This window comes from Heterodontus francisci, chromosome 30 (assembly GCF_036365525.1).
Source record: "Heterodontus francisci isolate sHetFra1 chromosome 30, sHetFra1.hap1, whole genome shotgun sequence".
Lineage (NCBI taxonomy): Eukaryota > Metazoa > Chordata > Chondrichthyes > Heterodontiformes > Heterodontidae > Heterodontus > Heterodontus francisci.
The window spans coordinates 1,872,977-1,887,697 of record NC_090400.1 but is presented as its reverse complement, the minus strand read 5'-3'; the positions used below and the strand labels follow the sequence as shown (position 1 = coordinate 1,887,697).

Here is a 14,721-nt window from a genome sequence, read left to right as displayed (position 1 = left end):
AACCAATTTTCAGGAAAACAGATCTCACCAAAAAAATACCACATCCTGGAAGCATCATTCAGGCTTTAGCCCCATTTGTTTATTTTCCAGTTTCCTTCTGCATCTGCAGCCTCTTTAGGTAGTTGCAGACAATGTGCCAGACACCATCCCCGGGTATGTCTTGTCCCACCAGCAAGACAGACACAGCAGAGGGGGCGGCACAGTGGTTATATAGTCGGGAGGGAGTTTCCCTGGGAGTCCTCAACATTGACTCAACACTCCATGAAGTCTCATGGCATCATGTCAAACATGGGCGTGGAAACCTCCTGCTGATTACCACCTACCGCTCTCCCTCAGTTGATGAATCAGTACTCGCCATGCTGAACACCACTTGGAGGAAGCACTGAGGGTGGCAAGGGCACAGAATGTACTCTGGGTGGGGAACTTCAATGTCCATCACAAAGAGTGACTCAGTAGCAACACTACTGACCGAGCTGACAAGGTCTGGGTAGGCGGCAGGTAGTGAAGGAACCAACATGAGGAAAAAACATACTTGACCTCATCCTCACCAATCTGCCTGCCGCAGATGCATCTGCCCATGACAGTGTTGTTAGGAGGACCACAGTCCTTATAGAGACGACGTCCCATCTTTACATTGAGAATACTCTCCATCGTGTTGTGTGGCACTACCACTGTGCTGAATGGGGCAGATTTCGAACAGATCTAGCAATGCAAAACTGGGCATCCATGAGGCGCTGTGGGCCATCAGCAGCAGCAGAATTGTACTCAACCACAATCTATAACCTCATGGCCCGGCATATCCCCCACTCTACCATTACCATCAAGCCAGGAGACCAACCCTGGTTCAATGAAGAGTGCAGGAGGGCATGCCAGGAGCAGCACCAGGCAGACCTCAAAATGAGGTGTCAACCTGGTGAAGCTACAACCCAGGACTACTTGCATGCCAAACTGCGTAAGCAGCATGCGATAGACAGAGCTAAGCGATCCCATAACCAACGGATCAGATCTGAGCTCTGCAGTCCTGCCACATCCAGCCGCGAATGGTGGTGGACAATTAAACAACTAACTGGAGGAGGTGGCTCCACAAATATCCCCATCCTCAATGATGGGGGAGACCAGCACATCAGTGCGAAAGATAAGGCTGAAGCATTTGCAACAACCTTCAGCCAGAAGTGCCGAGTTGATGATCCATCTCGGCCTCCTCCTGAAGTCCCCAGCATCACAGATGCCAGACTTCAGTCAATTTGATTCACTCTGCGTGATAATCAAGAAGCAACTGAAGGTACTGGATACTGCTATGGGCCTTGACAACATTCCGGCAATAGTATTGAAGACCTGTGCTCCAGAACTTGCCGTGCCCCCAACCAAGCTACTCCAGTACAGCTACAACACTGGCATCTACCTGGCAATGTGGAAAATTGCCCGGGTATGTCCTGTACACAAAAAGCAGGACAAGTCCAACCCGGCCAAACACCACCCCATCAATCTACTTTCAATCATCAGTAAAGTGTTGGAAGGTGTCGTCGACAGTGCTGTCAACCAGCACTTGCTCAGCAATAACCTGCTCAGTGACACTCAGTTTGGGTTCCGCCAAGGCCACTTAGCTCCTGACCTCATTACAGTCTTGGTTCAAACATGGACAAAAGAGCTGAACTCAAGAGATGTGGTGAGAGTGACTGCCCTTGACATCAAGGCAGCATTTGACCGAGTATGGCATCAAGGAGCCCTAGTAAAACTGAAGTCAATGGGAATCAGGGGGAAAATTCTCCGCTGGTTGGAGTCATACAGAGTGCAAAGGAAGATGGTTGTGGTTGTTGCAGGTCAATCATCTGAGCTCCAGGACATCACAGCAGGAATTCCTCAGGGTAGTGTCCTCGGCCCAACCATCTTCAGCTGCTTCATCAATGACCTTCCTTCATTCATAAGGTCAGAAGTGGGGATGTTCGTTGATAATTGCACAACGTTCTGCACCATTTGTGACTCCTCAGATACTTAAGCAGTCCTGGACGATATCCAGGCTTGGACTGATAAGTATCAAGTAACAGCCACACCATACAAGTGCCAGGCAATGACCATCTCCAACAAGGGAGAATCTAACCATTACAATTACTGAATCTTCCACTATCAACATCCTGGGGGTTACCATTGACCAGAAACTGAACTGCAGTAGCCATATAAATACCGTGGCCACAACAGCAGGTCAGAGGCTAGCAATCCTGCAGCGAGTAACTCACCCCCGGATTCCCTAAAGCCTGTCCACCATCTGCAAGGCACAAGTCAGGAGTGTGACGGAATATTCTCCACTTGCCTGGATGGGTGCAGCTCCAACAACACTCAAGAAACTCGATACCATGCAACATTTAAGAGGCATCTGGACAGGTTCTTGAATGAGCAAAGCACAGAGGGATATGGAATTAATGCAGGCAGGTGGGATTAGTGCAGATCGGCATTATGGTCGGCACGGACGTGGTGGGCCGAAGGGCCTGTTTCGTTGCTATACAACTATGACTCTTTATGACTCTATGACAAAGCAGCCCGCTTGATTGGCACCCCATCCTCCACCTTCAACATTCATTCCCTCCACCACCGACGCACAGTGGCAGCATTGTGTACCAGCTACATGATGCACTGCAGCAATGCACCAAGGCTCCTTGGACAGCACCTTCCAAACCTGTGAACTCTACCAACTAGAAGGACAAGGGCAGCAAATGCATGGGGACACCAGCATCTGCAAGCTCCCCTCCAGGTCACACATCATCCTGACTTGGAACGATATCGCCGTTCCTTCACTGTCGCTGGGTCAAAATCCTGGAACTCCTTCCTAACAGCACTTTGGGTGTACCTACCCCACATGGACTGCAGCAGTTCAAGAAGGCAGCTCATCACCACCTCCTCAAGGGCAATTAGGGATGGGCAATAAATGCTGGCATAGCCAGCGACGCCCACATCCCATGAATCAATTTTTTTTAAAAGCTGGCCAAGTCCTGAAGGACATATCTGCCAAACTGGGTCTGCGGCAGGTGGTGAGGGAACCAGCAAGAGGGAAAAACCTACTTGACCTTGTCCTCACCAATCTATCTGTTGCAGTTGCATCTGTCCATGACATTATTAGTAGGAGTGACTAGATTAGATTAGAGATACAGCACTGAAACAGGCCCTTCGGCCCACCGAGTCTGTGCCGAACATCAACCACCCATTTATACTAATCCTACACTAATCCCATATTCCCAACAAACATTCCCACCTGTCCCTATATTTCCCTACCACCTATCTATACTGGTGACAATTTATAATGGCCAATTTACCTGTCAACCTGCAAGTCTTTTGGCTTGTGGGAGGAAACCGGAGCACCCGGAGAAAACCCACGCAGACACAGGGAGAACTTGCAAACTCCACACAGGCAGTACCCAGAATCAAACCCGGGTCCCTGGAGCTGTGAGGCTGCGGTGCTAACCACTGTGCCACCGTGCCGCCCTACTTCACAGTCCTGCCCCATCTTCATACCGAGGACAGCCTCCATCATGTTGTGTGGAACTACCACTGTGCTAAATGGGATAGATTCAGAACAGGTCTGGCAGCTCATAATGGACATCCGTGAAGCACTGTCAGCCATCAGCAGCAGTAGAACAGTATTCAACTGCAATCTCATGGCCTGGCATATCCCCCACTCTACCATTACTATCAAGCCAGGGGACCAACCCTGGTTCAATGAAGAGTGCTGGAGGAGCAGCACCTGCACACCTAAAAATGATGTGTCAACCTGGTGAAGCTACAACACCGCACTGCAGCGGAACAGCATGCGATGGAGCCAAGTGGTCCCACAACCAACAGATTAGATCTAAGCTCTGCAGTCCTGCCACATCCAGTCGTGAATGGTGGTGGACAATTTAACAACTAACAGGTGGAGGAGACTCCACAAATATTCCCATTCTCAATTAAAAACAAAATACTGCAGATGCTGGAAATTTGAAATAAAAACAAGAAATGCTGGAAATACTCAGAATGCAGTTCTGATGAAGGGTCACTGACCTGAAACGTTAACTCTGCTTCTCTCTTCACAGATGCTGCCAGACCTGCAGAGTATTTCCAGCATTTCTTGTTTTTATTCCCATCCTCAATGATGGGGGATCCCAGCACATCAGTGCAAAGAAGACAAGGCTGAAGCATTTGCATCCATTTTCAGCCAAAAGTGTCGAGTGGATGATCCATCTCGGCCTCCTCCTGAAGTCCCCAGCATCACAGATGCCAGTCTTCAGCCAATCCGATTCACTCCACGTGATATAAAGAAACGGCTGAAGGCACTGGATACTGTAAAGGCAATGGGTCCTGACAACATCCCGACAGTATTACTTCTGCTCTGGTTGTGTCCATATCACAGACTGTCATCTGTATTCCACCAACATTATGGATGTGGTTAATGCTAGTTAAACCCGCTGATATGGTAGTCATGATAATGAACAACTTATAAATAGAGATGACGTAAAGATGGGTCTTGAAAATTTCAAGTGATGGGACTATGACTATTTCCTTTGGCAACTTATTGCACTGTTGTATTGTTCTTGGAAAGAAAGATTGTTGATAGACTACAAAGACCATTTGTTTCCAAGAGAGTCTATGTGGATGGCTACCTCGTATTTTCTCATTGCCTGAGGGCATTGGGTACTGTTTCTGTCACTTCCCACCAGTTCACTCCCTATTTTAAAGAACACGACCAGTCTACCTTTTTCCTTCTTTGCTGTAGTGATTCCCATTCCAAGGATGATCAAGGATGTGACACTGGTGTATTTCCCATACTGATCCATGCAGAATCCTGCCATACATCTTTGGATCACTTCAAGCTTATTTATATGTCTTGCCATATAATGATCCCACACACAACTTGCATACTCCAGGAGTGGACGAAGAAATGTTTGGTAAGCTGTAATTTTGAATATTTTTGTTATAGTACCAAAGATTCCTCCTCAGAAATCCAAGAACCCTGTTGCTTTGGAGGTTATCCACTGAATGTGGAATTCTCATTGAAGATTGCTTTTAAAACGAACCCCCAGGTCCGGTTGAGTATCTACCTGTTCGACCTGAAGGCTGTGCTCCAGAACTAGTCACACACCTACCCCAGCTATTCTAGTACAGCTACAACACTCGCACCTACCTGACGATGTGGAAAATTGCCCAGGTATGTCCTGTTCACAAAAAACAGGACAAATCCAATCCAGTCAATTAGCGCCCTATCAGTCTAAACTCAATCATCAGCAAAGTGATGGAAGGGGTCATTGATAGTTCTACCAAGCGGCACTTGCTCAGCAATAACCTGCCACCGATGTAAAGTTTGGGTTCCGCCAGGGCCACTCGGCTCGTGACTTCATGACCGCCTTATTCTATACATGGATAAAACAAATGAATTCAAGAAGTGAGGTGACAGTGACTACCATTCACATCAAGGCAGCATTTGACCCAGTGTGGCATCAAGGAGCATGCATAAAATTGAAGGGGAAAATTCTTCACTGGTTGGAATCATACCTAGCACAAAGGAAGATGGTTGTGGTTGTTGGAGGTCAATCATCTGAGCCCCAGGACATTGCTGCAGGAGTTCCTCAGGGTAGTGTCCTCAACCTAACCATCTTCAGCTGCTTCATCAATGACCTTCCCTCCAACATAACGCCAGGAGCATCCGGAATAAGGTGGGTGAGCTTGCAGCATGGGTTGGTACCTGGGATCCTGATGTTGTGGCCATTTCAGAGACATGGGTAGAGCAGGGGCAGGAATGGATGTTGCAGGTTCCGGGATTTAGATGTTTCAGTAAGAACAGAGAAGAGGGTAAAAGAGGGGGGGGTGTGGCATTGTTAATCAAGGAAAGTATTACAGCGGCAGAAAGGACATTTGAGGACTCGTCTACTGAGGTAGTATGGGCCGAGGTTAGAAACAGGAGAGGAGAGGTCACCCTGTTGGGAGTTTTCTATAGACCTCCGAATAGTTCCAGAGATGTAGAGGAAAGGATAGCGAAGATGATTCTCGACAGGAGCGAGAGTAACAGGGTAGTGGTTATGGGGGACTTTAACTTTCCAAATATTGACTGGAAATACTATAGTTCGAGTACTTTAGATGGGTCTGTTTTTGTCCAGTGTGTGCAGGAGGGTTTTCTGACACAGTATGTGGACAGGCCAACCAGGGGCGATGCCACATTGGATTTGGTACTGGGTAATGAACCCGGCCAGGTGTTAGATTTAGATGTAGGTGAGCACTTTGGCGATAGTGATCACAATTCGGTTAGGTTTACCTTAGCGATGGGCAGGGACAGGTATATACCGCAGGGCAAGAATTATAGCTGGGGGAAAGGAAATTATGACGCGAATAGGCAAGATTTAGGATGTGTAGGATGGGGAAGGAAACTGCAGGGGATGGGCACAAACGAAATGTGGAGCTTATTCAAGGAGCAGCTAATGCGTGTCCTTGATAAGTATGTACCTGTCAGGCAGGGAGGAAGTTGTCGAGCGAGGGAGCCGTGGTTTACTCAAGAAGTTGAAGCGCTTGTCAAGAGGAAGAGGGCGGCTTATGTTAGGATGAGACGTGAAGGCTCAGTTAGGGCGCTTGAGAGTTACAAGCTAGCCAGCAAGGATCTAAAGGGAGGGCTAAAAAGAGCAAGGAGAGGACACGAGAAGTCATTGGCGGATAGGATCAAAGAAAACCCTAAGGCTTTCTATAGGTATATCAGGAATAAACGAATGATAAGAGTTAGAACAGGGCCAATCAAGGATAGTAGTGGGAAGTTGTGTGCGGAATCAGAGGAGATAGGGGAAGCGTTAAATGAATATTTTTCGTCAGTATTTACAGTAGAGAAAGAAAATGTTGCCGAGGAGATTACTGAGATACAGCCTACTAGGCTAGATGGGATTGAGATTCACAAGGAGGAGGTGTTAGCAATTTTGGAAAGAGTGAAAATAGATAAGTCCCCTGGGCCAGATGGGATTTATCCTAGGATTCTCTGGGAAGCCAGGGAGGAGATTGCAGAGCCGTTGTTGTTGATCTTTATGTCGTCATTGTCGACAGGAGTAGTGCCGGAGGACTGGAGGATAGCAAATGTTGTCCCCTTGTTCAAGAAGGGGAGTAGAGACAGCCCTGGTAATTATAGACCTGTGAGCCTTACTTCGGTTGTGGGTAAAATGTTGGAAAAGGTTATAAGAGACAGGATTTATAATCATCTTGAAAAGAATAAGTTCATTTGCGATAGTCAGCACGGTTTTGTGAAAGGTAGGTCGTGCCTCACAAACCTTATTGAGTTTTTCGAGAAGGTGACCAAACAGGTGGATGAGGGTAAAGCCGTGGATGTGGTGTGTATGGATTTCAGTAAGGCGTTTGATAAGGTTCCCCACGGTAGGCTATTGCAGAAAATACGGAAGTATGGGGTTGAAGGTGATTTAGAGCTTTGGATCAGAAATTGGCTCGCTGAAAGAAGACAGAGGGTGGTGGTTGATGGCAAATGTTCATCCTGGAGTTTAGTTACTAGTGGTGTACCGCAAGGTTCTGTTTTGAGGCCACTGCTGTTTGTCATTTTTATAAACGACCTGGATGAGGGTGTAGAAGGGTGGGTTAGTAAATTTGCGGATGACACGAAGGTCGGTGGAGTTGTGGATAGTGTCGAAGGGTGTTGTAGGGTGCAGAGGGACATAGATAGGCTGCAGAGCTGGGCTGAGAGATGGCAAATGGAGTTTAATGCGGAGAAGTGTGAGGTGATTCACTTTGGAAGGAGTAACAGCAATGCAGAGTACTGGGCTAATGGGAAGATTCTTGGTAGTGTAGATGAGCAGAGAGATCTTGGTATCCAGGTACATAAATCCCTGAAAGTTGCTATCCAGGTTAATAGGGCTGTTAAGAAGGCGTATGGTGTGTTAGCCTTTATTAGTAGGGGGATCGAGTTTCGGAGCCACGAGGTCATGATGCAGCTGTACAAAACTCTGGTGAGGCCGCACCTTGAGTATTGCGTGCAGTTCTGGTCACCGCATTGTAGGAAGGATGTGGAAGCTTTGGAAAGGGTGCAGAGGAGATTTACTAGGATGTTGCCTGGTATGGAAGGAAGGTCTTACGAGGAAAGGCTGAGGGACTTGGGGTTGTTTTCGTTAGAGAGAAGGAGGAGGAGAGGTGACTTAATAGAGACATCCAAGATAATCAGAGGGTTAGATAGGGTGGATAGTGAGAGTCTTTTTCCTCGGATGAGGATGGCAAACACGAGGGGACATAGCTTTAAGTTGAGGGGTGAAAGATATAGGACAGATGTCAGAGGTAGTTTCTTTACGCAGAGAGTAGTAGGGGCATGGAACGCCCTGCCTGCAACAGTAGTAGACTCGCCAACTTTAAGGGCATTTAAGTGGTCATTGGATAGACATATGGATGTAAATGGAATAGTGTAGGTCAGATGATCGGCGCAACATCGAGGGCCGAAGGGCCTGTACTGCGCTGTAATATTCTAATTCTAATTCTAATTCTAATAAGATCAGAAGTGGGGATGTTCGCTGATCATTGCACAATGTTCAGTAACAGTCACAATTCCTCAGATACTGAAGCAGTCCGCATTCACATGCAGCAAGACCTGGACAACACTCAGGCTTGGGCTGACAAGTGGCAAGTAACATTCGCATCACACAAGTGCCAGGCAATGACCATCGCCAACCGTAGAATATCTAACCCTCTCCCCTTGACTTTCAACAGCATTACACAGTCTTAGGATAAGGGGTAAGCCATTTAGGACTGAGATGAAGAGAGATTGCTTCACACAGAGAGTGGTGAACCTGTGGAATTCTCTACCACGGAAAGCAGTTGAGGTCAAATCATTAAATATATTCAAGAAAGAGTTAGGTATAGTCCTTAGGGCTATGGGATCAAGGGATACGGGGAGACAGCGGAAATAGTTTTCTGAGTTTGGATGATCAGTCATGATCATATTGAATGGTGGAGCAGGCTTGAAGGGCCGAATGGCCTACTCCTGCTCCTATTTTTCTATGTTTCTATTACCATCGCTGAAGACCCCACTATCAACATCCTGGGGTTTAACCATTGACCAAAAACCTAACAGAAACAGCCATATAAATACCATAGCTGCAAGAACAAGTCAGAGGCTGGGAATTCTGCGGTGTGTAACTCACCTCCTGACTCCCCAAAGCCTGTCCATCACCTTCAAGGCACAAGTCAGGAGTGTGATGGAATGCTCTCCACTTGCCTGGATGGGTGCAGCTCCAACAACACTCAAGAAGCTCAACACCATCCAGGACAAAGCAGCCCGCTTGATTAGCACCCCATCTACAAACATTCATTCCCTCCACCATCGACGCACAGTGGCAGATGCACTGCAGCAAGTCACCATGCCTCCTTCGACAGCACCTTCCAAACCCGCAAAGTCTACCACCTGGAAGGACAAGGGCAGCAAATACATGGGAACACCAACACCTGCAAGTTCCCCTCCAAGTCACACACCATCCTGACTTGGAACTATAACCGCTGTTCCTTCACTGTCGCTGGGTCAAAATCCTGGAAATCCCTCCCGAACAGCACTGTGGGTGTATCTTCACCACATGACTGCAGCGGTTATGAAGTAAGCTCAGCACCACTTTCTCAAAGGCAATTAGCAATGGGCAATAAATGCTGGCTTTGCCAACGACGACCACAACCCATGAAATGAATTTTGAAACAGTCCAGCATTGCTTCCTTCCACATTCAGCTCAAAATACACTGATTAAGGAAGTGCTCCTGTACAGAGTTTTGGAATTTTCACCCTCCTTACCATTTTATCCTGTTTTTTCCTCAGTAGTTGAAGCCTCCTGCTATTCCTGCTCTATTACTTTTACATTTTTTTGAAATATGCCTACCGATTTGCTCCTCTATCTCCTTCTCACTTTTGGGGGTCCATAGTAAACACCCAGCAGTATAACAGTTCCTTTTCTATTTCTTGAGCAAAAAGATTCAGTCTGAATGTCTTGAATATCGTCCCTCTGGTGAACTGGAATATTATCCTTGATCGACACTGCCACCTCCCCACCTTCTGTCTTTTTCTTTCCCTATCTCTCCCGAATACATTGTATCCAGGAATGTTTAGTTCCCATTCCGGGTCTCCGTTATAGCCACTATATCGTAACCCAATGTGGAAACTAGTGCCTGCGATGTGTCAACCTTTCTCATGCAGAAACTTGAGCACAAAAATATACGCTGACACTCCAGTGCAGATACTAGGGGAATGTTGCACTGTCAGAAGTGCCGTCTTTCAGACAAGACAGTAAACCAAGGCACCGTCTGCCCTCTCCGGTGGATGTAAAAGATCCCATGACACCATGTCAAAGAAGAACAGGCACATTATCCCCAGTGTCCTGATCAATATTTATCTCTCTATCAACATTGCAAAAACAGATTATCTGGTCATCATCACATTGCTGTTTGTGGGAGCTTGCTGTGCATAAATTGACTGCTGCATTTCCGACATGACAACAGTGGCTACAATTTAAAATTACTTAATTGGCTGTAAAACGCTATGGGTGAAAGGTGCTATATAAATGCAAGTATTTTTTTCATTTCTAACTTACATTCATTCCAACATCTTGCTAGTTAGTTTTGTTTCCTCCATAACTGGTCCCACTGACCCCACATTAACCCGTTAGTTTCACTAGTCCGAGACAAGCCAGTTCCACCACTCCTGCACTAACCAATACTAATATCAAACGGTCCTACTAGTCACATGCTAACAAGTTCTACCAGCCCTACACTAGCCTGACAGTAACCGACTTTACTAGTCCCAAACTGAACAGCTCTACAAATTCCACATTGACCTGTTCCACTCGCCCCACAATAACTAGCTTCACGTGCCAGTTTCGCTAGTCACACACTAACCAGTTACACTAACTAGCTACATAATTCACACATTAAGCATTTACAGTAACCCCATCCAAATCCATTTCTCAAATTCTGCAATAGTGAAGCTCAGTAAACAACGCCTCCCCCCCCCCCCGCCCACCACCACAAATACTGCTCCCCACTCCCCCCCACCACCACAAATACTGCTCCCCACTCCCCCCCACCACCACAAATACTGCTCCCCACTCCCCCCCACCACCACAAATACTGCTCCCCACTCCCCCCCACCACCACAAATACTGCTCCCCACTCCCCCCCACCACCACAAATACTGCTCCCCACTCCCCCCCACCACCACAAATACTGCTCCCCACTCCCCCCCACCACCACAAATACTGCTCCCCACTCCCCCCCACCACCACAAATACTGCTCCCCACTCCCCCCCACCACCACAAATACTGCTCCCCACTCCCCCCCACCACCACAAATACTGCTCCCCACTCCCCCCCACCACCACAAATACTGCTCCCCACTCCCCCCCACCACCACAAATACTGCTCCCCACTCCCCCCCCACCACCACAAATACTGCTCCCCACTCCCCCCCCCACCACCACAAATACTGCTCCCCACTCCCCCCCCCACCACCACAAATACTGCTCCCCACTCCCCCCCACCACCACAAATACTGCTCCCCACTCCCCCCCCCACCACCACAAATACTGCTCCCCACTCCCCCCCCCACCACCACAAATACTGCTCCCCACTCCCCCCCCACCACCACAAATACTGCTCCCCACACCCCCCCACCACCACAAATACTGCTCCCCACACCCCCCCACCACCACAAATACTGCTCCCCACTCCCCCCCCACCACCACAAATACTGCTCCCCACTCCCCCCCCCACCACCACAAATACTGCTCCCCACTCCCCCCCCACCACCACAAATACTGCTCCCCACTCCCCCCCCACCACCACAAATACTGCTCCCCACTCCCCCCCCACCACCACAAATACTGCTCCCCACTCCCCCACCACCACCACAAATACTGCTCCCCACTCCCCCACCACCACCACAAATACTGCTCCCCACTACCCCCCCCCCCACCACCACAAATACTGCTCCCCACTCCTCCCCCACCACCACAAATACTGCTCCCCACTCCTCCCCCACCACCACAAATACTGCTCCCCACTCCCCCCCCACCACCAAAAATACTGCTCCCCACTCCCCCCCCACCACCACAAATTCTGCTCCCCACTCCCCCCCACCACCACAAATACTGCTCCCCACTCCCCCCCACCACCACAAATACTGCTCCCCACTCCCCCCCACCACCACAAATTCTGCTCCCCACTCCCCCCCACCACCACAAATTCTGCTCCCCACTCCCCCCCACCACCACAAATTCTGCTCGCCACTCCCCCCCACCACCACAAATACTGCTTCCCACTCCCCCCCACCAGTCTCCCCCACCACCACAAATTCTGCTCCCCACTCCCCAACCACCACAAATTCTGCTCGCCACTCCCCCCCACCACCACAAATACTGCTTCCCACTCCCCCCCACCAGTCTCCCCCACCACCACAAATACTGCTCCCCACTCCCCCCCACCACAAATACTGCTCCCCACTCCCCCCCACCAGTCTCCCCCACCACCACAAATACTGCTCCCCACTCTCCCCCCCCCACCAATCTCCCCCACCACCACAAATACTGCTCCCCACTCCCCCCCACCAGTCTCCCCCACCACCACAAATACTGCTCCCCACTCCCCCCCCCACCAGTCTCCCCCACCACCACAAATACTGCTCCCCACTCCCCCCCCACCAGTCTCCCCCACCACCACAAATACTGCTCCCCACTCCCCCCCCCCCCACCAGTCTCCCCCACCACCACAAATACTGCTCCCCACTCCCCCCCCCCCACCAGTCTCCCCCACCACCACAAATACTGCTCCCCACTCCCCCCCCACCAGTCTCCCCCACCACCACAAATACTGCTCCCCACTCCCGCCCACCAGTCTCCCCCACCACCACAAATACTGCTCCCCACTCCCCCCCACCAGTCTCCTCCCCCCCACCACAAATTCTGCTCCCCACTCCCCCCACCACCACAAATTCTGCTCCCCACTCCCCCCCACCACCACAAATTCTGCTCCCCACTCCCCCCCACCACCACAAATTCTGCTCCCCACTCCCCCCCACCACCACAAATTCTGCTCCCCACTCCCCCCCACCACCACAAATTCTGCTCCCCACTCCCCCCCACCACCACAAATTCTGCTCCCCACTCCCCCCACCACCACAAATTCTGCTCCCCACTCCCCCCCACCACCACAAATTCTGCTCCCCACTCCCCCCCACCACCACAAATTCTGCTCCCCACTCCCCCCCACCATCACAAATACTGCTCCCCACTCCCCCCCCCCCACCAGTCTCCCCCACTCCCCCCACCACCACAAATACTGCTCCCCACTCCCCCCCACCAGTCTCCCCCACCACCACAAATTCTGCTCCCCACTCCCCCCCACCACCACAAATACTGCTCCCCACTCCCCCCCCACCAGTCTCCCCCACTCCCCCCCACCACCACAAATACTGCTCCCCACTCCCCCCCCCCCACCAGTCTCCCCCACTCCCCCCCACCACCACAAATACTGCTCCCCACTCCCCCCCCACCAGTCTCCCCCACTCCCCCCCACCACCACAAATACTGCTCCCCACTCCCCCCCCCCACCAGTCTCCCCCACTCCCCCCCACCACCACAAATACTGCTCCCCACTCCCCCCCACCAGTCTCCCCCACCAGCACAAATACTGCTCCCCACCTCCCTCCGCTCTCACTCCGTTTGCTTACCGGCGGATGCTGGCGGTGCTGCCCGACTGTCCCGCCGTCTGCTCCGGGGCACCGAGCTGGAGAGCGGCCGCTGCGATCGGATAGTGGAAGGCGGTGGCGCCGGAAAATCCCAGCACCTGGAGCAGGCACCAGAGCAGGAGAAACGAGGTCATCCCGGGACGGTGGCGAAGGTAGAGCTGGGCTCAGTGCCGCTCGGTCAATCTCTGGAAGATCCCCCGCTGGTGTTCACTGTGTGACCGGGAGCAGCATCACTCCACTCCGTTTGTCCAGGAGAGAGTTGCAGCCAGAGCTGCCCCGTCTCCTGGTTCTGGTGGCGAGTCCAACAGGTCCCAACAGACTGAGCTCTCAAAACTAGCTAGTTCCTGCTGCATCGGCCGGCCCATTTCAGAGGACTTACTCCGGTCCATTCATATATATCCACACACAGTCCCGGTAACCCTCTCACACACACACACACACACACACACACAGTCCCATTCACACTCACACACAGTATCAATAACCCATACACACACAGTCACACATTGACCCAGTAACTCACACAGTAACCTACACATACACACACAGTCCCAGTAACCCACACACACACACTCCCATTCACACTCACACACAGTATCAATAACCCATACACACACAGTCACACATTGACCCAGTAACTCACACAGTAACCTACACATACACACACAGTCCCAGTAACCCACACACACACACTCCCATTCACACTCACACACAGTATCAATAACCGATACACACACAGTCTCACTAACTCACACACATACACACATTGACCCAGTAACTCACATACAGACACAGTAACCTACACATACACACACACAGAGTCCCATTCACACTCACACACAGTCCCAATAACCCATACACACACAGTCTCATTAACTCACACACAGACACAGTAACCTACACATACACACACAGAAAGACCCATTCACACTCACACAGTACCAATAACCGATACACACACAGTCTCATTAACTCACACACATATACACATTGACCCAGTAACTCACACA

General features: G+C 50.3%; 1 protein-coding gene across 3 annotated transcripts in view; it reads right to left on the bottom strand.

The window, feature by feature from the left end:
• Positions 1 to 13,989, bottom strand: part of LOC137346457 (collagen alpha-1(XXVI) chain) — a 564,356-nt gene extending 550,367 nt beyond the window's left edge. For all 3 annotated transcript variants that reach the window (XM_068009905.1, XM_068009907.1, XM_068009906.1), the window contains exon 1: positions 13,694 to 13,989. In XM_068009905.1, the coding sequence (XP_067866006.1) occupies positions 13,694 to 13,845 (152 nt within the window). In that variant the 5' untranslated portion in view covers positions 13,846 to 13,989. The remainder of the gene's footprint in view (positions 1 to 13,693) is intronic.
• Between the last annotated feature and the right edge of the window lie 732 nt (positions 13,990 to 14,721).